At 44.5% G+C, this 25996-nt stretch overlaps 1 protein-coding gene across 2 annotated transcripts in view; it reads right to left on the bottom strand.

The window, feature by feature from the left end:
* The window catches only part of ASB9 (ankyrin repeat and SOCS box containing 9), a 33005-nt gene extending 7400 nt beyond the window's left edge, over window positions 1-25605 (bottom strand). For both annotated transcript variants that reach the window (XM_060137628.1, XM_060137627.1), the window contains exons 1-5: window positions 25286-25605; window positions 17309-17388; window positions 6749-6856; window positions 2760-2910; window positions 703-837 (exon numbers count right to left, since the gene is read on the bottom strand). In XM_060137628.1, the coding sequence (XP_059993611.1) occupies window positions 703-837; window positions 2760-2910; window positions 6749-6856; window positions 17309-17388; window positions 25286-25379 (568 nt within the window). In that variant the 5' untranslated portion in view covers window positions 25380-25605. The remainder of the gene's footprint in view (window positions 1-702; window positions 838-2759; window positions 2911-6748; window positions 6857-17308; window positions 17389-25285) is intronic.
* Between the last annotated feature and the right edge of the window lie 391 nt (window positions 25606-25996).

The raw sequence follows: 25996 nt of genomic DNA, 5'->3' as shown, positions 1-25996 counted from the left end.
CCTTTCCTGACTAGGAGCTTAAAATCCACCTAGGGTAATAGAAGAAAGAGAGGGAGAGAAGGAGAGAGAGAACCACTCTCCTAATTCATGGTAATGGCTGTCAAGTGAGTAGAAGGCAATGGGAACCGTAAGAGTATTCAGTGCAGGGCAAGATTACTGGGTTTTTAAAGAATAACCAGGACTCAAATAATTAAAGAGGTGATGAAGTGGTATCCCAAGTGTTGAAGAAGGGGCTGGATAACAGCAGGAAGGTGAAAAAGAATGATGCGACCTACGACTTTTCAAAAATATAATATTTACAATGGACTAAAACTGGGGCAAGTTCTATTTCCAAATCAAAGAGAACTGGTGAAGGCGGCCCCAAATCTGAAGATTCAGCCCTAATCCAGCAGCTGTGCAAGTTACTCAGGGCCTAATAATATCAATGGCCAGACGGAGGGAGGAGAAACTAATAATCACTGAGGACCATCCTGGGAGATGTCATCATCATTATCATTATTATCACTATTCTCATTACAAGGGAGAGAACTAAGGTTGAAACAGTTTAAACTAATTCCCCACGGAAACACAGTCAATATGAACTCCGATCCTGTGCGACTCCATTGCCCGCGCTCTTTCCTCTGCTACAATAGAAAGAGCTTTCAGAGACCTTTAATTTGCTTTTCATTTACTTTCCTTGTTATGTTTTGCTTTTGGTTTTACCTGATTCCAGAAGCTTCTTGGCACAGGCCACCTGCAGGTTTTCACAAGCCAAATATAACGGTGTGCCCAGGTGGCTGATGTTACGATCAACGTCGCCCCCATGAGCCACAAGAGACTCAATGCACTCCACGTGGCCTGCAGCCCAAAGAGGGAGAAAACAGTTACAGCACAAGTTCTCCTGGCTAGGGAAACACCACCTCGCCCATGTTTTGTGTGCTTAAATTTTCCAACAGCTTCTCCAGCGACCAAAAGCTATTTCCTCTGTTTAGAATAGGGAATGATCTTCAACACTGTCACCAGTTGATGGGTTGACTATAAGATGGCATCTGTAGCTCCAGGTGGAACTCCACTTGAGTTTACCAGCCACGGTAAGCAACGAGCAGCCAGCCACCTTTTTCAATTGTTGGTGGCTCTGTAATCAGTCTGATTACCGAAATCAAAGTGAGCGCTGAGGAGAGATATGAAACAACAGGGACTAAAGGTGGACATGGAGAAGAAAGGGCACAGAGCGGACCGTGGAACAGGGAAGGAAAGTTACAACCTCACCAAGGGCAGGCCCTGGGACAAACAGGCCACGGTGGGCACAGGCGAGGCTTAGAAGAAGGTGCCAAATCCAACGTGAGTGAGGCCCAGTGTGGCCAACTAGGTTTGGTGAAAACGGAATCGCTCTTCCTTGGTCTAGGACATCATACTTGAAACATTGCTCCTTTGCATTTATCTTGTTATACCATTTTAGCTCTATGTGTCCAGTGAATATGATAACATGTCTCCTCGTGAAGAAATGCCAGTGCTTTGGGAGATAATGATAAAACGGGTGGATCCAGTCAAATGGGGCTGCTGTAAAGATGAGGGGAAGCTATATTGTGAAGCCACTGTGGAAATAGCCCTCGGGGCAAGGTACGGTCATCATGATGTCAAGGAGGAGGAGAAATATCAGAGAAAAGCAAAACTTACAATTTTATTTTTTGTCTCAGAGTTAAGAATAGCAGGAAAACCGTGACTTTACGAAAAGAATTATCCCAGATGAATAAGTTCTGGGGATCTAATGTACAGCATGGTGACTACAGTTAATAATATATATACTGGGCTTCCCTGGTGGCGCAGTGGTTGGGAGTCCGCCTACCGATGCAGGGGACACGGGTTCACAGGTTCGTGCCCCGGTCTGGGAAGATCCCACATGCCGCGGAGCGCCTGGGCCCGTGAGCCATGGCCGCTGAGCCTGCGCGTCCGGAGCCTGTGCTCGGCAACGGGAGAGGCCACAACAGTGAGAGGCCCGCGTACCGCAAAAAATAATAATAAAAAAATAATAATAATATATATACTGTACTTTAAATTTGCTACAGGAATAGATCTTAAATGTTCTCACCACAAAAAAAGGTAACTATATGAGGCAATGGATGTGTTAATTAACTTGACTACGGTTATCCTTTCACAATGTGTACGTATATCAAGTTATCACACTGTATACCTTAAATATATACAATCTTATTTGTCAGTTATACCTCAACAAACATGGGGATGGGGAGACTTACCCCAAACTGTATATAACATCTTACATTTCCAAAAATTGAAAGTTTGTTTCACTTAGCAAACTTAGGTGGCCCTGAGACAATATTCTTTAAGGCCTTAAAACAGAAGACTATAATTTGTTTTATAAAATGACTTGACTTTATGGGGTCATGGGTTCAACAACACATTCCACACATTCTGATGGATAGTCTATTATATGCCAGGCCCTGTTCCGGAAACACAGCAGTGAACAATATTCCAAATGTTCTAAAAGGTTCTTCTCAAACTTACTTGCATCATCAATCACCTGGAGGGCTGGTTAAACAAAGCACAGATGGCTGGACCCCACCCCCAAAGTTACTGATTCACTGGGTCTGGAATGGGGCCCAAGAATCTGCATTTGCGTGCCAGGTCAGGCTGACGCTTCTGGTCCCAGGATCCACACATTGCGAACAACTTCTCCATATACCTCCTTTTCCCTCGTCCCTTCCACGATAAGGTGTCCCTTGAAGGAGGGGGTGGAAAACTTAAATTCTCAGCAGATTTACCTCTCTTAGCAGCTTCGTGCATGGGGGACGCCAGATCACTCTCAGGGTGGGGACTGGCTCCATGCTGCAGAAGCAAATTCACACAGTCCAGGCTGCCGCTGACACAAGCATTAAACAAGGGGGTGTGCCACTCTGTGGTAACACGGTTCACCTAGAAAGAAAAGCTCCAGCGTGAGGGCGGGCAGTGGGGTGTCCTGGATTCAGACCTAAGCTCCACCATTTTCAAGCTATTATTCACTTGTCTGAGGCCTAAATTCCACAGCTACAAAATGGGGACAAAAAATAACAGATTCCCCAAGGTTGTTGTGAAAAACCGGATGAGGTATAGAATGTAATGCCAAGAACGTTCCCAGACCAGGGACTGAACCCGTGCCCCCTGCAGCGGGCGTGCGCAGTCCTAACCACTGGACGGCCAGGAGATTCCCGCTAATCACCTTATTGTAAACATGCCATCCTAGACCCATCCCACACCAATCCAATTTCCCCACAGAAGTTAGAGTAACCTTTTAAAATTGTTAATGTATTATTTTTTTTTAATTTAAAAATATCACTTTCGGGACTTCCCTGGTGACACAGCGATTGGGGGTCCACCTGCCGATGCAGGGGACATGGGTTCGATCTCTGGTCCGGGAAGATCTCACATGCTGCGGAGCAACTAAGCCCATGCGCCACAGCTACTGAGCCTGCACTCTAGAGCCCGCGAGCCACAACTACTGAGCCCGTAAGCCACAACTACGGAGCCCACGTGGCACAACTACTGAAGTCCGCGCGCCTAGAGCCCGTGCTCCGCAGCAAGAGAAGCCACCACAATGAGAAGCCCGCGCACCGCAACGAAGAGTAGCCCCCACTCGCCACAACTAGAGAAAGCCCGTGCACAGCAACGAAGACCCAACACAGCCAAAAATAAATTAATAAATAAATTTAAAAACATCACTTTCATCCAAATATAGAGTGAACACAAGCCAAAGATTTTATTCAGCTCATGCATTAATGAGGGAACCAGTAAAATGGCAAGGATGGCTAAAAGGAGAATTTATATAGTCAGTCAATGCAATGCTGAAATAAATTTGCTAATAGATACAAAACTGGTTAATATCCTATAGGGCCATAAAACTATAATCGTTGGGGCTATCTTTTCTAACACTGGAAATCAGACTGAAACTTACAAGTTAACATCTAACTTCACAGTGTTTGGGCTATAATTGAATGGCAAAGAGCAAAGGCAAATGCAGATGCACTTTCCTCTATCAAGGAATTCTTTGGTGAACCTGTTAAACGATGATACTGTGAAGACAGGGACGTCATTCTCATGCCCTATTTCCACGCAAGGCCAGAACTAGTGATGCATGAAAGATGTCCAGGGTGCAAAGTTTAAGGAGACACTTGCTCCCAGGGTTACAAAAGTGCTGAACGACCCTGCGAGTGAGCAGAGTTCAGAGTTTGCACCCCAGGCTCCTTTCTTGCCTCTGCTTAGTCCTGGGCCTGTTTCCAAGTTTGGGGTAAGTTTTCTTAAGCAAAATATAAACCTCTTGATGCACTCATCTATGGCCTTCAGCTGCTCTCACGACAAAGCCCATTTTCCTGGCCTGGTCGGCAAGCTTGTTTGTGTTCTGACCCCTCTCACCTGCTCTACTCTGCTGCTATAAGGAATTATTTTCTTCAGTTTTTTAAAAATTTATTTATTTTATATATTTTCGGCTGTGTTGGGTCTTCGTTGCTGCACGCGGGCTTTCTCTAGTTGCAGCGAGCGGGGGCTACCCTTCGTTGCGGTGCACAGGCTTCTCATTGCGGTGGCTTCTCTAGTTGAGGAGTATGGGCTATAGGCGCGTGGGCTCAGTAGTTGTGGCTCGCAGGCTCTAGACTGCAGGCTCAGTAGTTGTGCACATGGGCTTAGTTGCTCCGCGGTATGTGCGATCTTCCCAGACCAGGGCTCGAACCCGTGTCCTCTGCATTGGCAGGCGGATTCTTAACCACTGCACCACCAGGGAGGTCTCTAAGGAATGATCTGAAGGAGCGATTTGAAGCCCCCACTTTCACTTCTAGGCCTTTGCGTTTGTTGTTCCCAGGGGGTGGGAAGTCCATCATTTCCCCCAACCCCCTGTTGAGCTGACTAACTCCAACAGGTCCTTTAGGCTTCAACTGTAACATCATTTCCTGTAGGAAGCATATTTTGACTCCCCCCTCCGTCAGAAATAAATGGGTTAGGAACACTTCTACGTGTTCCCAACAATCCCCTTACTATTAATACTTATTACATTGTAGTGGTTTGCAAAACATGGCCACAGATTCTCTGCCCAGGATGCATATCCCTTTGCAGAGTGGCTTAGTAACTCCTCCCATCCCAAGACGGAGACTATATCTTTTCAATCCTTGAATCTGGGCTTGCCCACATGAATTGCTTTGGTCAATGGGACAGTTAACAAGTGTGACGTAAAGCAGAGAGCTTGCCCTCTGTTGCTGCTCTTGGAATCCCTGCTACCATGCGAACAGGCCCGGGTCGCCTGCTAAAGGATGAGAGACCACGTAGAGATTTTCTGTCTCTCCAGACCTCCCAGCCATCCCAGCCAAGGTCATCGTGAAGTAGCCTGCCCCAGCCCATCTATCAGCTAGCCTGAAATGCCTCAGTAAGCCCAGCTGAGGTTAGCTGAAGCAGCCAGACCAGACGAGCTGTCCAGAGAACACAAGGAACTGTGAGATAAATGGCTACTGTCTTAAGTCATTAAGTCAGGGCGGTTTGTTACACAGAAGAAACTCACAGATAAAAACAGCTATTGTAATTGCCTGCTGTGGCTGAGATACTATGCGTTAAACAAACTCATTTCCTCTCTCTTGGGCGCAGAGGCATACTACACTTGCCCTCCTCCCTGGCAGTTAGACATGGCCTGAATTCTGGCCAATGGGATACGAGCAAAAGTGACATATGTCACTGCCAAGACTGGCCCTTAAAAAGCTTCCATTCACAACCCTCCGTGTCGTTTCCCCTTCTAGCCATCTAGGATGGAGCACACGTGGGAGCCACTTGTTGAAGACAGTGGGGCGACAGGATGAAAGGAGCCTGCGTCCTTGAATCACCCTCGGAAAACAGCCACCCAACTGGGAACACCCACACTGGATTCTGAGTTGAACAAGAAATAAACTTTTATTATATGAGGCTACTGAGATTTCAGGGTTTATCTTTTGAAGCAGTTAGTGTTACATGCCGCCATTTACCTGTTTATCTGGTCGTCTCCTCATTTAGTTTAGAAGTTCCTGAAAATCTTTATCTAGAGTTAGGCACATAATAAATGCTCAGTACAGACTGGTTGAGAAAAGATGAGAAACCCATACAGAATTTCCTGATCAGATTTTCCCATCACTCCTGAGCAAGAGGGTACTTAAGTTAATGGAAGATCTACTGGTCCCTGCTTTCAAATGCAATGATTTCGTATCTTCCTTCTCTAGAATCTCATTATGTCATCCCGATTCCCATTCTCCAAATAATAATCACATGCCTTATCCCTCTCAATCCTTACAATACCACAAAATATGCTACATAATTTTTTTTGGTATTTTCCCTGTTTGTTTTTTTTTTTCTCATATATAGACTCTAAAGCTTACAGGCTAAGTAACCTGTCCAAGTTTCCAATGTTAGTAAATGGTAGAGATGGTCTGGAACCATTATTCAGGTCTTATGAAGACACATGTTATGTGTTTTCTACAATACGTCACTACCTTCCAGCCACAGAAATGAAGGCAGAAATCTAACAGTTATTTATTAATAGTGACAGTCAAAGAAAATGATAGATAGTCAGACCATGACTTTCTAGCTAAAAATGCAGTATTTCATCTACCACTAAAGTAAATAAGCTTAATAGACATAATACTTTTGAAAAAGAAAAACCTTCATATTTCAAATCAGGCTAATCAAAAACGCTAGAAAGTATTCAGAAGGGATAGAAATCGTCATTTTTCAGTCTTGGTGTCTAAGGTGTGATTTGAGCTGCACTTACCTGAGCTCCATGCTTTAATAAAATGCTTGCACAGGAGGGATGACCTCCGAGACAGGCTTCATGGAGCGGGGACACACGATCTGCCGTGACGAGGTTCACGAGCCACCCCTGGAGGACGGGAAATGGGCAGAGTAAGGGATGCAAAGCAACAGTTCTGTAGGACTGGGTTTCAGTCATGAAGTCAGTACAAGACAATTCTTTTAAAAGTTGACCTGGCTCACCTATGATAAACCATAATGGAAAAGAAGATTAAAAAAAGAATGTGTATATATATATATATATATATATATATATATATATATATATAAAAAACTGAATCACTTTGCTGTACAGCAGAAATTAACAAACACAACATTATAAATCAATTATACATCAATTTAAAAATTTACAAAAATAGTTAATCTGGCTCATAAAAAAGAATGAAATAATGCCATTTGCAGCAACATGGATGGACCCAGAGATTAGCATACTAAGCAAAGTAAGTCAGACAAAGAAATACCATATGATACCACTTATATATGGAATATAAAATATGATACAAATGGACTTATCTACGAAACAGAAACAGACTCAGAGAACTATTACAGACTTGTGGCTGCCAAGGGGGAGGGGACTGAGGAAGGGATGGATTGGGAGTTTGGGACTAATAGATGCAAACTATTATATATAGGATGGATAAACAACAAGGTTCTACTGTAGAGCACAGGGAACTATATTCAATATCCTGTGATAAACCATAATGGAAAAGAACATATAAAAGAATGTATATATATGTGTAACTGAATCACTTTGCTGTATAGCAGAAATTAACACAATGCTGTAAATCAACTATACTTCAATTAAAAAATAAAATAAAAATAAAAAAATAAAAACCCAACAACTTAAAAAAAAAAGTTAACCTGGCTCAAAATCTGACAGTACACTAAGGTGTTGACAATGATGTAAAAAAAGAAACAAAAAAAGGAAGCATCATACTGCTGGCAGGAGTGTAAAATAATACAACCACTCAGGATAACAGTTTGACAGTATCTATTAGACTTGATGACACACATACCTATGACCTAGCCATGTGACTCTTAGGTGTACACACTCAAGACTGACTTTCAACTTGCTCTCACTCTCTCTTGTCCTCTCACTTATTGGCTCATTGTTTTGATGAGGGCCATGACAAGGAACTTAGGGCAGTCTCCAGGCAACAGCCAGCCAGGAATTGAAGCTTTTAGTCAAAAAACCCAGAAGGGGGCTTCCCCGGTGGCGCAGTGGTTGAGAATCCGCCTGCCAATGCAGGGGACACGGGTTCGATCCCTGGTCCAGGAAGATCCCACATGCCGTGGAGCAACTAAGCTCGTGTGCCACAACTACTGAGCCTGTGCTCTAGAGCCCGTGAGCCACACTACTGAGCCCGCGTGCCACAACTACTGAAGCCCACGTGCCGCAACTACTGAAGCCCGCGCGCCTAGAACCCGTGCTCCACGATGAGAGAAGCCACTGCAATGAGAAGCCCACGCACCACAACAAAGAGTAGCCCCCGCTCGCCGCAACTAGAGAAAGCCCGCGCGCAGCACCGAAGACCCAACACAGCCAAAAATAAATAAATAAATTAAATAAATTTTAAAAAAAAGATAAAAGAAGAAGGGCAGTTTCTAGCGTGTGTTTAAAAAAAAAAAAAACCCAGAAGGAACTGAATCTTGCCAACAGCCATGTAAGAGAATTTGGACTGAGGTCCATCCTTAGTCAAGCCTCAAGATGCCTGAAGTTCTGGTCCACACTCTTATAACTGCAGATTCATAAGTGTCCCTGACCCAGCTAAACTGTGTCTAGATTCCTGACCCATAGACACTGGGAACCAATACATGTCTGTTACATTAAGCCGCTAAGTACGGGATTTCTTATATACATACAGGTATATATAAGAAATACGTATACGTATTTCTTATATACGTACAGGTATATATGAGCGCACTCCAATAGCCCTGGACTAACACAGGCCAAAGCATTAGGTGAACCTCCACAGACTGAGAGGCAGAAGGTCCCGAGGCTGAGGAGCAATTACCTTCTCACTCTAGCACGCTAGGGCTGAAGAAGCAAGAAAGTGTCTGAAAGGCCCTGGGATTCTTCATCCTCTGGGAAAATGTGCTCTCCAGGAGATGGATCACGAGCCCAACCCAAGCCAAACATCAAAGAGCTCCAGGAGAGGCTCCACAGACGCCCCCGATCTTGGACCATATCATCTATCCCTAACAGGAAGAAATCAGGTACAATAAAAGTTCTTTTCCTTAGGGCATGTCAATTAAGAGCATGGATAGTTTTATTAACATCTGGGTAATATATTATACCTTTTCTTCCCAGAAGAGTTTAAATTTGCCTAAAATCATTCCAATAAATTACTTCACTCACCATCATTCCTAACGTACATTCTTCTACTTCTGTGGACATGTACAAGTCAGCCCCCTAGTCATGCTGTCCTTTGGACTTCTACCCTCTGACTGGCAAGCTCGTGCATTTTGAGATACACCTGGACATACACCTGAGTCTACAGGATCTCAAACGCAGGGCCTTTTTAGGTGGGTCTGCAAAGGGGTTCTGGGAGACTCAAAATCATCTGCTTAAAAATAAAAATTCCAATATCCTTTATACTACTTTGTCATCCCAGCTCTGCTGTTTGCAGGGAGGGATAGGACTGTATCTTCCCTTCCTTCATAACCTCAAATTCCATCTGTATTCAGTAAATGCTTCCTGACCCTCTGACTCGAGAAGAATTCGAGTTACAGCGTTTGTTCCCTTCACAAGCACTGCCCGTGGACTTCACAGTGTGGCATCTACTGTCTTATTATTGTCATTATTATTTTATTACAGGCATCCCCTCAAAGATCTGTTCTCAAATCCTTTTTTTCCCCACTCTCAGGGTTCTATATTTGTCCAACCTCTTCCCCACACACTGCTAGAGGACACAAGAAATTCACAGCAAAATGTTAACTGCATGTTTCGCGGTGCGACACATCCTGAGCTGAAAGAAGGCTGTCCTTTAAAGGAATTCTTTACTGTGTTCCGTTAACTGCAGTCACGACTGCCATTTCTAAATCATCATTTAGGTGCTTATACGTAAATCCAGGTAAATGAAAATGTAAAAAAGGAATTATTCACAGTACAAAAGTGTTCACCACTCATTACACATTCACATTACAACGAAGTTCCTTTAAATTAAGTTTCCCTTTGCAAACTGCGGACTGTATTTATAGGTACAAGTATGACTTCAAATGAACGGTGGCATTTTGTTTGAATTATTGACAAGGCTGAATCATATACTATTATAAGGTAAATTCGAACCCATTACTTCAGAGAGGGTCCAGTCTACAGTGGGTTCTCAGTTAAAAAAATGAATAGCTTGTCTTTAATTGTTCTACCATCACTTGTCTGTCCCCTAGTCTCAGCCTATATTCAGAAGCTCTTTCTGATGGGTCCTTGGGGTTGTATAATATCAGGGCACCCATGGGTGACACAGTGCTTAGTACCTGGCAACTTTCTGTCCCAGCCCCAAATCATATGCCTACCCAGGTTGAACCAACTGACTACAAGAAACTGAGGCTTTATCCTTTGTCCCTCCCACAGTTATCACTTCCTTCTCTACACTCAGCAGAAAAGAAAATCATGAACACCTATGGTACTCACGTTCATCAGAACACATCACTTCCTTCCTACTTTACCAAGGTCAAAGCCATCTGATGTGAGAACTTTCTACATTCCCTTTCTCCCCACACCTAAAATCTCTCTGCATTCCTCCAGTCTTCTTTTCTCCCATCGCTCCTTTCTTTGAAGAAGAAATACATGAGTGCAGTCCAATAGCCCATGACTGCACCCGGGCTCCCCCCAACCCGCTCCCGCCACACCCGTGACATTCCTTCATCCACCTTCTCACATGCGTCCCCTGCTCTCTCGAGATACACTTTCTTTTTGCTTTCAAAGTCTCCCCATCCCTCAGTCCTGACCCTCGGCCAAGCATCCATCCATGTGCTTCTTGCCTTTGCTGCCCCCTCCTTTTTTTTTTTTTTTTTTGAAAATAGTCTATCCCCATCGTCTCTACTTTTACCCCTTCTCTCATTTTCTACCAACACAATCCTGCTGATACTGCTTTTAAAGACCATCTGTGACTTCCGGAAACCAGTTTGCACTGCTCTGTCCCCCACCTCCTTCCACCTCTAAATTTGCCACATGTTCACCCTGACCTCGTGAAACCTCTGCCCTGGCTTCTAAAACAGAGTTCTACCTGGAATTATCTCCGACCTCTGACGGCCTTTTTTTCTGTCTCTTTCACTAACTCTGTCCTCTTCATCCTTACATCTCCTAATGCAGGCATTTCCTCCAGGATTTGCCCTCAAATCCTTTTCTTTTTCTCTCATATATTATACATGGCTTTCAAATTTAAATCTCGGGACTTCCCTGGTGGCGCAGTGGTTAAGAATCCGCCTGCCAATGCAGGGGGCACGGGTTCGAGCCCTGGTCTGGGAAGATCCCACATGCTGCGTGCGGAGCAACTAATCCCGTGTGCCACAACTACTGAAGCCCGCGCACCTAGAGCCCACGTTCTGCAACAAGAGAAGCCACCACAATGAGAAGCCCATGCACTGCAACAAAGACCCAATGCAGCCATAAATAAATAAATAAATTTATTTATTTTTAAAAATAAAAAGTCTAAATCTCCATCCCCAGTACATGTTTCTAATTCCCTGCTAAGACATAACCACCCAGAGACCCAGCTCACCACATAAATTCAGCCTTTGCCAACCAAGCTCCCCTGAAAGGAGCTCCTTGTCTTGCCAGACCTGATTCTCTGAGTGGCGCCACTATCTTCGTTTCATACCTAGGATTGCGACCTCAGAGAGAGGATAGCAGAGTGATTCCCGAGTTCAAACGCTGGTACCATCACCTAACAAGCAGTGTGACCTTGCGCCAGCTACTTCCCTCTTGAAGCCTCAACTTCCATCTGTAAAATGGGGACAATTTCACCTACCCTACAGATTGTTACGAAGACTAAAAAATGAGGTATGCAAAATGCTTAGCACTCGGTCACTTCTAGGCAGTTATTATCTGAGATTTCTTTTCATTCTTTATTACTTAGCCTTCAATGAGCTGCCACATCCTAAAAGTCTGATGTTTCAGAATGCTCAGGATCTTTCCTAGTATCCACACCCGGAGAGCGGCTTAGCTCTTTAAAGATTGCAGGGAGCAGCATAAAACGTTTTATTCAAGAAACAGAAAAGCCAGTCCTTACCCGCTGCATGCAGTGGGACTCTACTGGGAAGGTTTATAGGGTTGTGCATTCAAATCTCCAGGGGAGCTTTAAAAAAAAAAAGGCCAGATACCCAGGCTGCATCTCAGAGCAACTGCAGTACCATCAAAGGTAGTTGACAGAGATGCAAAGGCAATTAACTAGAAAAAGGTTAGAGTTTTTAGCAACGGTGCCGGAACAAAGGGACATCAATAATATACAACAAAAGCATGAATCTTGACCAACACCTCACACCTTGTACAAAATTGAACAAAATGGATTATAGACATAAATGTAAAATTAGAAAACTTTTAGAAGAAAATATTTGTGACCTTGGCCATATGTGGTCTTTTTTTTCTGGCCTCTCTATTCTGTTTCATTCATCTATCTTATCTTCATTATCACCTGGTCTTGATTTTAGTAAGTTCTTATATTTTTGTCCCTCCCAGAATGACATACAAATGGAATCATATAGTGTATAAAATATGAGTATGGCTTGCTTCGCTTAGAATGAAGAATGTCTTTGAGATTCATTAAAAAAAAGAAAAAAAGGTAGTTGAATTCAGGCGTCAGCATTTTTAGGAACCCCTACCCGATCCCAGCCCAAGGGGATCCTAATGGGCACCAAATTAAGGTCACAAGATGCCCAAAGGATGCCTTAATTGCTTCCTGCTGGCCTAACAAATCGTCATTGGTTTTTAAAAAATAAATTACTATTGAAGTGCAACAGATATAAAGAAAGGTTCATAAATCCTTAATGTAAACCTCAGCGAATTATCACAAAGAAAATCTATCTGCGTAATCACTGTACAGGTAAAGGGAGAAAGGAAAAAAATTACCAGAAACCTATGTATGTCCTACCCGAATTACTACCCACCTCTCATTGGCAAAGGCATATAGAATACTAACATCATAGAATCGTTTTCCTTGGTTTTGAACGTTATAGTAATTGAACCATGAAGTATGTATTTTTCTGTTTGCTCAGCTACTTTCACTTACCTGTTTTTTCAAATTCATCCATTTTCATTGCTGTATAGGGTTCCACTGAGTAATATACCAAAATATATGTACCCATCTTACTTTTGATGGACACTTAGGCTGTTTTCAAGGTGTTTTTTTTTTGCTGTTATGAATAAGGCTGCTATGAATATACCTGTACGTGTCTTTTGATGAACACGTGTATACATATCTGTTGCATATAAACCTAGAAATGAAACTGCGGGGTTGTAGCATAGAGATATTTTTAGCTTTAGTAGATATTCCTTAACAATTTCCCGAAGTGGTTTATACAAATTTATATTCCCACCAGCAATGTATGATAGTTCCAGTTGCTCCACACTCTTGCTGACACTTGGTGCTTTCTGTCTTTCCAAATTTAATCCTTCTCATGGGAGGAACTGGTAATATAATTTCTTATTCATAATTTAAATTACTCCAATTACTATTAGCACAGGTTGATATATTTACTGAACATCTGAATATCCTCTTTTATGAAATACCAGTCCAAGTCTTTTGCTGATTTTTCTGTTAGGTTGCCAATCTTTTTTGTATTGATTTTAGGCTAAGAATATGAGTTCTTTGTGAGATATATATATAGCACAAATATTTTCTCATGTGTGGCTTGACTCATTGCTTTCAAAAATACTACCTTTGATGAACAAGCCCTTAACTTTAATCAAATCCAACCTATCAGTATTTTGTTCCTTTCCACATACTCTTTTTTTTTTTTAAGAAGATGTTGGGGGTAGGAGTTTATTAATTAATTTATTTATTTTTGCTGTGTTGGGTCTTCATTTCTGTGCGAGGGCTTTCTCTAGTTGTGGCAAGCGGGGGCCACTCTTCATCGCGGTGTGCGGGCCCGTCACTATCGTGGCCTCTCTTGTTGCGGAGCACAGGCTCCAGACGCGCAGGCTCAGTAGTTGTGGCTCACGGGTCTAGTTGCTCCGCGGCAGGTGGGATCTTCCTGGACCAGGGCTCGAACCCGTGTCCCCTGCATCGGCAGGCAGATTCTCAATGGCCTTTTTAAAAAAATTCCTCGGCTTCCCTGGTAGCGCAGTGGTTAAGAATCTGTCTGCCATTGCAGGGGACACGGGTTCAAGCCCTGGTCCGGGAAGATCCCACATGCCGCAGAGCAACTAAGCCCGTGCGCCACAACTACTGAGCCTGCGTGCCTGGAGCCCGTGCTCCACAACAAGAGAAGCCACCGCAAGGAGAAGCCCACGCACCGCAACGAAGAGTAGCCCCCGCTCGCCGCAACTAGAGAAAGCCTGTGCACAGCAATGAAGACCCAATGCAGCTAGAAATAAGTAAAATAAATAAATTTATTTTTAAAAAAATCCCTGAACGTACTGGTCCTACAGGAGCTTAAAAAATACCAATGCATGAAGCCTGCCCTAGGCTAAATCAGAATATCTACAGTGAAGCCCAGGCATTGTTATTTTTTTTTAAATCTCACATTATTTTAATGTGAAGTCTCGGTAAAGAATAATTAGCTACAGTTTCAGTTTCTCCCTTCTTGGACCAAGTGAGAATTATTTTTTGTAATTTTCTTTTCTCTTTGTTATAGCCGTTTGAATGTTTGGTCTTACTCGCCTTACTAAAATATGTTTGTTTAGTTTAGCAGGAGCGTTTTTCAGTATGCTTTGATTACCTGAAGCGCTATGTAGATTGTAATAAGAAAATAGATACTCCTCATTTATGAGGAGTAACTGGAGCAGGTAATTTACACAATGTCACCTTAGTTAATTCTCTCAAACTCATACAAGGTAACATAATAGATTGAATTTTTGGTCTCAATTCTTCACTCTCCTGTAGTAGTGTAATACGTTCACACCCTTGCCATGACCTCATAGTTGACAAAACGTATCAATACTTCCTTGATCCTTGAATTTGGACATGGTCATCTGACTTGCTCTGACCAATGGGGTGTTAGCAGATGTGACATAAGCAGACTGGAAGTATTCTTTCATGGTTGAGCTTGCCCTGCTATGCTTCAGCCTTTTGCCACGAGGAGAAAATTCCTCAGGTAGCTACTGGTGAAATAAGGATGGGAGGCATGTGCAGCAGAGCTGTACCCAACCCACAGCTTGGAGCCAAGCTCAGTCCAGATCAGCTGATCCAAAGTCTCATTAGAAAGAAATAAATGTTAATTGTATTATGCCACTGAGTTTGGGGTGTTTTGTTACACAGCAAGATCTGACTAATACAGGTAGGTATTGGCTCACTCATTTTATAAAGGCAGAAATTGAGGTTCCAAGAAAATAACTTGCTTAAATAATGCAAAAGAGCTTAGATAAAGACGTGATTCCAGCTGATATTCAGTAAACACGAAAATACTAAACATAAATGAATATCAGTCCAATTTAATAAGTCATATATAAAAGCTGCAATGATCATTTTTCACCCTATCAAAAAAGGTAAATGTTTCATTTTATCTGAGAAGCAGCTTAGCTTCATTTAGCTAGAGTTACGTGTTACTATCTGTATTTCTATTTATAAGAGGCTGCTGCTACCAAAAACAGCTTAAGATAGTGGCTTAGAGTAGTCTGAAAATCGTCTTTAGAAACTGTTTTCTCATGGAGGATTTCTTAGTCTATATGGGTCCGTGAAATTGGAATTTTTTCAAAGCACATTTCCACGAACTACCACCTGAAATTTATCATGTCTTTTGATTGTGAATTTAGATCACAGACCACAGTAGTAACAGCAGTATATAGGGACTATCACAGAGAGGAATCTCAGATATTTTTAATTGCAGTATGATATTGCAGATATCTAAAATATCTCAAAATATACATTCATCCTACTTAGAAATTACGGTAGTAATTAGAATCACCACTAAATCTTCTTATTGAATGCATTAATAAAGAAGTTCATATATTACAATGTCACACATTTGTTATAGAGTTCCTCTATATTGTGTTTTATGCTTTTAAAACATTAGTCTGAGAAGGGGTCCATAGGCTTTGCCAGACTATCAAAGGGGTCCGTGAACAGGCCAAGAGCGTCTAACCTAAAAGGTCCATATTGTCTCTTCAGAGAACAAAACACTATGAATAAAAACGTCACTGGAATTTTGAATGGCGATTGAAACCGCTTTCTTAAAAGCGCCTTTGCTTAAATTCCCAATAATTTCAAAACATCAAAACTCAAATTAATGTGTACTTGAAATGACACCCAAGGAGCAGAGACACTAATATGAAACTGGGCAGAGCCATTTCTACTGGAGATTCAACAGAACTGAACAAGTCTTTGAAATTATACGATGTCGGTTTTTTTTTTTTTTTTTTTTTTTTTTTTTTGCGGTACGCGGGCCTCTCACTGTTGTGGCCTCTCCCGTGGCGGAGCACAGGCTCCGGACGCGCAGGCCCAGCGGCCATGGCTCACGGGCCCAGCCGCTCCGTGGCACGTGGGATCTTCCCGGACCGGGGCACGAACCCGCGTCCCCTGCATCGGCAGGCGGACTCCCAACCACTGCGCCACCAGGGAAGCCCGATGTCATATTTTAAAAGACATTTTCAAGCATTTATTTTACATGAGAGGTTTTCAACCTCTTTCAGCACTACTGACGTTCAGGGCTGGATAATTTTTTAATGTGGAGAGCCGCCCTGTGCAGTGTCAGATGCTTAATTACTTCCTTAGTCTCTAGCTACTAGATGCCAATATCACCACCACCCCACCTCATCCCTGCTCCTGCTTCCAGTCGTGACAACCGAAAATGTCTCCAGACATTGTCAAATGTCCCCTTTGGGGCAAAAACTGCCCCAGCTGAAAACCACTTTTTACATGATAATTTTCAAGAACATAGTCTATTGAATAAAGTGACAGCACTTGAATGCACTAATTTGCCCGCTATTCATTCAATAGATATTCAGTATAGAATCTATTCTGTGCGTAGAATTGTACCATACTCTACTATTATGCCAGCCTGCAAATAAAGGACAGGATTCATCTCCTTCTGCTAAAGAGGAAATTTATATCTTAATATCTGACTGTGATGTCTTTTTCTCAATGTGGTGAGCAGTAGAATGTGCTTAGTATTCACCTTTTTTTTTTTTTTTCTTTTTTGCGGTACACGGGCCTCTCACTGTTGTGGCCTCTCCCGTTGCGGAGCACAGGCTCCAGACGCGCAGGCTCAGCGGCCATGGCTCACGGGCCCAGCCGCTCCACGGCATGTGGGATCTTCCCAGACCGGGGCACGAACCCGTGTCCCCTGCATCAGCAGGCGGACTCTCAACCACTGCGCCACCAGGGAAGCCCAGTATTCATCTTTTTTTCCCAAAAAACTTACTTACCTGGCTGATGAGGTTCCTCAAAGACAGCAGACGTCCATGAATGGCTGCTTCATGCACAGGAGACCAATCAGACACGGTATCTGTATGGAAAAGGGAGGAGCAGGTGACATCCTGCTAATGCACTTTAGACCCAGAGGCTCATCCTTGCCCATCAGTAGAGTCTAACCGGTCTTACTGGAGGGAGACATTGGAGTCAATCAACCAAAACTCCACCAGGACTTCAGAATTTCTTCCCACTATAGATGTTTTTTGAACACCGTTTATTTGAAATGTCTAGCTAGCTAAAGAAATAACTACAGCCAGTGTCCAAACTGAGGACAAAGTGGTGGACTGGGATGACAGATTACTGTACTTCCATTTAGACGCTGGTTTCAAAGGCAAATGGTCCATTTAGTTAAATGAGAGCTTCGCTAATTACCAGCATTAGTGCGTTAAGTGGTGGTTGCCAGTCTAGTTTCCTGTGCGAAATACAAACTCTGGCCATATACTAATAGTAGTAATCATGTCATTACATACGCCATTAGGTTTGGAATCAAATCTAAACAAAACCATATTTATGGATTACCTCCCGTCCCCATATCAAGCACAAATCAGGGCTCAGTCTGACCTTGTAACAGGGACGTGATTTACCCCCAAAGGCAATGCGCCAATGTGATTAAGAGAAAGCTGTGAATTCAGAACCGCTTGACTTCTTCTGAGCTGTGGGTCCCTGGGCAGACCCCGAGCTTCAGTTTCCTTCCCTGTAAAGTCAGGACAGCAATATTCTTACCTATGGCTCAACCCCTATTAGCTACTATTATTATCCTGCCCTAACAATAACCAGAGAGTCTTGATTAGACACCCCCCCCCAGTCACTGCTATTTAAAAAATAGCAAATGTCTTCTCCAACCATTTGGAAAGAATACACTTTCTTAGGAAGGAAGCTTGTAAAACCCATCCCAACACGTTAAATATTTCCCTCTCTAACTGACTGGATGTCAACTGACTGCGGCGCAGACCTGAATTTTTCTCATCTCCAGCTGCATCTGGTTTCTAGAACAAACAAAGGCAGGAAGTCAGAACGTGAGGAGGCTGGTCTGAGCTGCAGCTCCAGCTCTGCCTCTGCTCAAGTAAACACACTACACACAAACGAGGCAGGATGGTCCGATACCAGTCATGCCTTGTAGACGAACTGGTATCTCCTAAAAGCCCAGAAGACCTGGAGAACCAGGGTAAGTTTCCAAAGCCTGGCCAACACCAGCCCATCAAGGAGGACGCTAGAATGCTTTGGACTTAACACGTGTTGGCCGACGTGGGCCTGCCACCTGGAGCTATCAGTGTCCCAGAAAACCTGTCCCAGTGAGCAAATTACCATCCTTCCAGATGGATTCATGAGGCATTTAATAGAGAAGAACAAGCTGAATGAGCCTGCCTACACGCTGCCCTTCCAAGGCTTCCCTTCCGGGCTCACCAACATGCTCGACGTACCTTCAGTGAAGTGGCTTCTTCTAACCTCCAAAACCTGACGCTCAATAGAAAATTACTGTCCTCACAGTATTCTCTGAGGGCCCTAGTGCTTTCAGGAAAAATACTGCTGCTTCTAGGCCTTGGAGCCTACAATCCAAACAGCAGCTCTGGAAGATTGATCTCCAAATTAGCATTAAAAGGACAACTGATTCCACCCTGTTGGTGCTAAGGCACGATCCCATCCACACGAAATCCTGATGAGAAGAACCAAACGCTGGGAAAGGTCTTGAAAATCATGTGTGTGATGATTAAGCCATTTTTTCCAGCCAAGTGCTCAGCTGCTCAGAAGTATCGCTGCCACACTCAACCTTTGTGAAAGCTACCTCAGATAATTAGAGCTGACAGCCGGGCAGGTAATTTGGGCCCTAAGTTGTTAACTGTTTAGATTTCATAAAGGCGATGCAATTATCTTATCAAGTGTAGACCAAAATGGGCTTTGCTTTCCGTGCATTCATCATGGAAACATGACTCCTTCTATTTGGAGTAAATAAAGAATTATGTAGTTCTCCAAGAGAGAAAAAAAAAAAAGACTACCTGAGGTTTTTGCACTCATGCATTAGGACATAGTATTTACAAAGCAGAGATGGCCTGTGTCTTCGAGAAGCATAGGATGTTGTCCTGGGACACGTGGTGGGTGGCTACCCATCTATCTACCAGCTTTAATGATTTATCATTCACATACTATACAATTCACCTCTTTCAAGTGTACAACTCAATGGTTTTCAGTAGATTTCACAGTTGTACATCCATCATCACAATAAATTTTAGAACGTTTTCATCATCCCAGAAAGAAACCCCTTGCCCATCAGCTGTCGCTCCCCCCATTTCCACTTCCCCCAACCCCTGGCAACCATTGATCTACTTTCCATCCCTCTGGATTTGCCTGTTCTGGACTTTTCACACAAATGGAATCATACCATATGTGGTCCTTTGTGACTGGCTCCTTTCACTGAGTGTAATGTTTCAAGGTTCACCACACTGTAGTATGTATCAGTATTTCATTCCTTTTTATGGCCAAATATTTGTATCGATAGACCAAAAATTGTATTCATAGACATTTGTGGTGTTTCCACTTCTTGGCTGTTATTAATAATGCTGCTCTGATTTGCGTGTACAAATTTGAGTGGCTGTATGTCTTCAGTTCTCTTGGGTAGACACCTAGGAGTGGAATTGCTGTATGACATGGTAACCCAGTGTTTAGCCTTTTGAGAAACTGCCAGACTATTTTCCAAAGCAGCTGTACCACTTTATATTCCATCAGCAGTACGAGACTTCCTTTCCTAATTGAAAGCCCTTTCAGACTAGGATTTGGTGAATATATCATAGCTTGCCAATACTCCAGGCCAGAAGAAAAGCTTAGGTGCTTCTAAAGCCAAAAGTCATCTCAAATTTATACAAAGACTTGAGCCTCAGCTGGTCTCTGAACACTTGAGTGATTAGCTAAAGACTTTAAACTGTGAAAGGTTGACATTTTTCTAGCACTGAGAGCATGAACTTTATATATAGCTCATTTAGCGAACGCCATAATTTGCAACATGGATTAATCCACACACTCTCTTTGGCTCTTGAAAACATTGACGAGATATCCAGGAGATGTTTCTCCAGGGTTTCCAGAGCCCACATCACAAGCAGGCAGTGAGCTACACGCTCAACACATGAGCAATTAAACCCCAAAGCAGCTTTGCCTGCCTTCCTGCTGACAACTGGAGGGAACAGAATAAGCAGGAAAGGGGACCTGTTCCTGCCAGAACATGGACGCTGCTCGTAGAAGGAGGCTATGGATGAAGGGAAAACTCCAGGTCACATGCCCTTTTCCACTGACCCCAATGAAGTCTTTGAAACTCAAGGGCCATTCTATCTATACAACACATCATCCAAGCGCTTGGTACATGTTAAGGATCCTTCCGCAGTACTTTTTGAACCAAGATCCATTGGTTTAACTGCCAAGAAACAGACACCAAATGGGGGTCATGGGCAGCGCCACAGATCCGTTAGTGTAGCTCATGGTTAACATGGGGCAGGGAGCTCTCCTAAGGAAACGACCCCACAAGTCCTCCAATCGGGGCCATTCAACTTACATTTCTTTTAAACTGAGTCTCCATCGAACCGTGCAGCACATTAGGAAGGGTGCCGTTTCATTTTTACTGAAATTTCTGGAATGACTTTTTAAATGTCCATTATTTCAGAAGAGATTTCAAATGCACTAATTGGTACATTCTGCAAAGAGCTATTCACGAAGCTCCGGGAGCCTGCAGTGGATGCTGGGAGTAGCACCAATCTATTCCTCCTGGGAAACATTTTGCAAGGTCAAGGAGGGAGAAGAGAGCTTGGGTTGCTCTCAGAGTGTTGGAACACTTGCTTTCAGTCTTTGGGACGTGAAGGGGTGGGTTCAGTGGAGATCCTCTCCAACATTGGAAAGAGGATCTGGGTACTGTGTGAACAATTACAGTGTTGGTTGGATTCCAGGACAAATCAAAAAAGGAGGAAGAGAAACAGAGGCTCGCGGCAAACAGATAAACAGAAAGGTCCATTGAGGCAACTGTTGGGCACATTGGCCCTGTCTACTGCAATTCTTTCTCCACTGCTAAAAATCCACCCTAAGAGAATGAAATGATTTCCTTTCCATGCCTGTTCTTGCCTGTCTTCTGTTTAAATGTGAATACTCCCTACAGGGTGGGCTCAATTTTGTGAAGAAGAAAATCTCCCTACAGGTGTGAGCCTGCAGGCAAAAACCTGAAGGAGAGACACTAAAAACAAGAACTCAGCGTGATTACGGGAGATTGTGAGTTTATCCTTCGATGTATTTTCCAAAGTTTCTCTGACTAGGTGTGAATTAGTTTCCTAGGGCTGCCATAACAAGGTACCACAATCTGGGGGGCTGAAAACAGTAGAAATTCATTGTCTCACAGTGCTGAAGGCTAGAAGTCTGAAATGGAGGTGTCATCGGGGCCAGACTCTTTCCAAAGCCTCTAGGGACGAATCCTTCCTTACCTCTGCTGGTGGTGGGGGTCCATCTTTGCTGTTTCTTGCTTATCAGATGCATGCTTCCAATCTCTGCGTCTGTCATCGCATGGCATTCTCCCTGTGTGCCTCTTCTCCTCTTCTTATAAGGACCAGTCATTGGATTAAGGGACCCTCCTACTCCACTAGGGCCTCATCTTAACTAATTACACCTGCAATGACTCTATTTCCAATCAGGTGGCCTCCTGAGGTACTGGGGGTTAGGACTTCAGCCTGTCTTTTGGTGGCGGTGGGGGGACACAATTCAATCCATAACAAGGTATTTTCAGGAAAACAAAGACATTCTTTTCCTGCTCCTGGGGCAGAAGAGTCAAGAATTAAATCTCTATAAAGAGTTGGGGGCTTCCCTGGTGGCGCAGTGGTTGAGAGTCCACCTGCCGATGCAGGCGACACGGGTTCGTGCCCCGGTCCGGGAGGATCCCACATGCCACGGAGCGGCTGGGCCCGTGAGCCATGGCCACTGAGCCTGCGCGTCCGGAGCCTGTGCTCCACAATGGGAGAGGCCACAGCAGTGAGAGGCCCGCGTACCGCAAAAAAAAAAAAAAAATTACAGTTTATAAAGAGTTGGTTGCCACTGTCATACCCTTTCCACCCTTCCTCCGAAGAGGGAGGCAAAGAAAAGCCTGCAAGTGCGGGTGGGAGCAGCAAAGTTCCCCAAGAGCAACCACACCTGGGCCCTGGCTTGCCCCTGGCCCTGGCCCTGTGCCAGGGGATACGCTTCACCTGAGCTGAGTTTCCTGTCAGCACCATCCAGAAACACTCTGAGTGTTTCACATTCCACACTTCACCAAGGGCAAGCCTCCTGAAGCATAAACAAAGGCAATCCAGCTATCAGTGAGGTTCTGCCCAAGGGGCAGGACTGACACACAGTAGGGAGAGAGAGCCTCCACTTGGGTAAGGAGGGGCAGGAAGCCTGGGAGGGCTCTATGGGGGCAATGGCTTGGCCGGGTGGAAGGAAGGATGCAGGAGTTTGCGGGTCAAATGTAGAGAAGAAGGACTTAGGAGAGCGGTAGGGTCCTGGCACCCACCCTTGTGACTCCTGCTTCTTGGAAAACTTCTCTTCCTTTAGTCCCTGTGAAATGACAGCATCTGAGTCTCTTCTTGCTTCTCTGTCCAACTTACTGGTCCTACGTCCTCAACTGGAGGCCTGTCCCAGGGCTCCATCCTTGGCTCTCATAAATCAGCCATCAGACAATGTCTCCTTCTCCAGGATTTCAGCCCAGCCCCTCTGCAGAACAGCCTGAGGTGTGATTCCCAACCCGTATTCATTCCCCAGCCGGTGTCCCACCCATCATGCTGGGCCCTGGGCACTTTCATGTTCAAACAGAAGTCCTTCTCCTCCCTCCCTCACTCTGCCCGCAAGCCAGCTCCCCTTCCCAACTTCTCTCTTGTGTAGCCCTCTGATCTGACATTTGAAAACCCTAACCCTAAACATTTGGCCACCTTCTCTCCTTTAGCCCCAATATTTAATCAAGCAACATAGCTTGATTTCTCTTTCCTTTGAAATTATCAGCCATATTTTCCCTTTCTCTGTCATTTCTGAGGCTTGATCCAGATGTCTGCTTCATGCAGTGGTTCTCAAAGTGTGGTCCCCAACCGGCACCATCCACATCACCCGGGAGCGTGTTATACAGATTCCCAGGCCTCGCCCCGACCTAGCATCAGAAGGGGTGGGGCTCAGCCAGCTGCATTTTAACAATCCATCCAGGTGATGCTGATGTATCCGAGTTGGAGAAGCAGTGGATTAGTGCACGAATATCTCGTAACTCCTCCATAATCCATCCTGAATGTGGCTATCAGTTTAACTACTTACAGTCTTCATTATGGCCAAGTCTCCGCTCCAGAACCAACAGTGGCTCCCAACTGCCTGGCTCATGAAGGCTAAACTCCTCCACTTAGCTTCTGAAGCTTCATTTTCGGGTTCCTTCTCTCCCAACTTGTTCTCACTAGACTGGCCAAGACACTGCACTCCACTTGTGACTGTCCGCTGTATACTGGGTTGGCCAAACTGTTCGTTTAGGTTTTTCCATAAGATCGTATGGAGAGGCCCGAACGAACTTTATGGCCACCCCAATATATGCCCGGCTGCCGCTGCCCACCCACCCAGCCCTAACCACGGTTGGATTAGGACCTTTAGAAGCCCTAAATGGTGAAAAGCGCCGGCGCCCCGCTCTCAGGCCAAAATAAAAATAAACATAAAACTACTCAGCACTAAAATAACCATGGAGAAGTCAACCACATTACTGATTCTTCCCCGTATTGATTGGTTTGCTGCTTTAAAAATGTATTTATCAAATCCATTTTTTAAAGTTAAATTTGGTGCCACTCTGCCTTCTGCTGCTCCAAGTTCATGCTCAATATCTCCGATGACTCCAGGTCTGCCTCTGGAGATCCAAATCCTACTCGCTGCTGAGGGCTCTGCTCATTTTATGAGCCAAAGTGGATAAACGAAGGAATAAATGAGCAGTCTTGTCTGCTCAATGAGCCAGAGAGAAGGCATTTTGTTTTTGTTTTTGTTTTGGCAGTACGCGGGCCTCTCACTGTTGTGGCCTCTCCCGTTGTGGAGCACAGGCTCCGGACGCGCAGGCTCAGCGGCCATGGCTCACGGGCCCAGCCGCTCCGCGGCATGTGGGATCTTCCCGGACCGGGGTACGAACCCGTGTGCCCTGCATCGGCAGGCGGACTCTCGACCACTGCGCCACCAGGGAAACCCGAGAGAAGGCATTTTGTATTTTATTTCTTCTGTCTTTTCCCCCTTCAACACCTAAACAGTAGGAGAGTAGTAAGTCCTAGCTGACTGCAGAGTCCCTGCTTTTTGTCCCTTTGACCGCTGAATGTAATCGTCTCTCCTCTAATGCCTAGACCCATTTTTTCAGAATCCTTTCAGTCAGCAGGTACCTGCTAAGTGCTCAGAGGAAATGACAGTTTCCCGGAGGCGTGAGGCTCTATACATTAGCAAAGATACCATGAGACAGGTGAGAATCATACCTGTACGACACTTCCCCAAAGTCTAAAAGGCTCCTTTTAAAGTGAATCAATCAGTGCTCAATGTTCGAACATCATTTATAAACCCAGCCCCACCTAAATGCCAAATACCTAAGACCTTTTAATAAATGTTTTAGCAATAAAGATGTTCCTATTTAGAAATAACTGTAATGTAAATGATACATTTGACCCACAAAGAATAATTCTTTGGAGCTGAAGCTTTTCCTGGAGAGTAAATGGTGACCATTGACTTGGTATGGTCCACAGGACCCTGCGGAAAGAGGTGTACACATTTTTGAACAACCGTGTGAAAGATCCCAGCAAGCCGTGGACATCTGTCCAGTTACTGCCCCGTGGCCACGTCTCAGATGGAGTCACTGAAATTGCCCCACCCTTTTCTCTCCTCTCTCCTAAGCACGTTAACCGACCTCCCCAGCAGGCTGACTCCACAGCCCCTAGACTCACCCCCCATCAATGGGTTGGAAAGGAGCCTGACGTCCGGAGAGTCTCCCAGCCTCAGGGGCTTACTGCCGTTGCTGCCCCGTGGTTCACCATCCATGGTGCTCTCCTGGGCTGGGCAAGCTCCGCTTCAGTTGTTCAGGAAAAGTCCAAATTCCATGCTCCCCCAGCTCCTGGGAAATTCCAGGGCTTTGACTGGCTGGGCAGCACCGTCCTGGTCAGATGGCAGAGAACAGAACAGGGCAGGGTAATCTGAATACTACCTGTGGTCAGACACACACACGTACACACACGCTCTCTCTCCACCTAACTGGCTAGAGGCTGCCCAAAGCCCACAGCAGCCCCCCAGCCCCAAGTCTGCAAAGTTGCTGATGTCACGTCCTTTCCAAAACTGAGACCAATCAGGGAGGAAGCCTTGAGGTTCCTCAGGAAGGAAACACAGTATGTAACTCTGGGAGAGCCCAGGGTTGGGGTGTGCGGGGGCGGGGAGAAAAGCACTGGTCTGCTGCAACGTTGTTCCCCCTGCTGGGATCCGGTTGTTGTTTGGGGGTTTCTTGTTGTTGAGACAAGCCCCAGAACCCAGGAGCTGAGAAAGCTGGTTTTGCTGCAGCCCTGCTGAACTGCTTGCACAGCAACTTACACAGCACGCCCTGGCCATCTGCACATGTGGTTTCAATTTTTCTGGGAGTTGCTTATAGGAAAAAGTCTCTATATGTT

The sequence above is a fragment of the Lagenorhynchus albirostris genome, chromosome X, assembly GCF_949774975.1.
Source record: "Lagenorhynchus albirostris chromosome X, mLagAlb1.1, whole genome shotgun sequence".
NCBI classification, from domain to species: domain Eukaryota; kingdom Metazoa; phylum Chordata; class Mammalia; order Artiodactyla; family Delphinidae; genus Lagenorhynchus; species Lagenorhynchus albirostris.
This window is presented reverse-complemented; position numbering and strand designations above follow the sequence as displayed.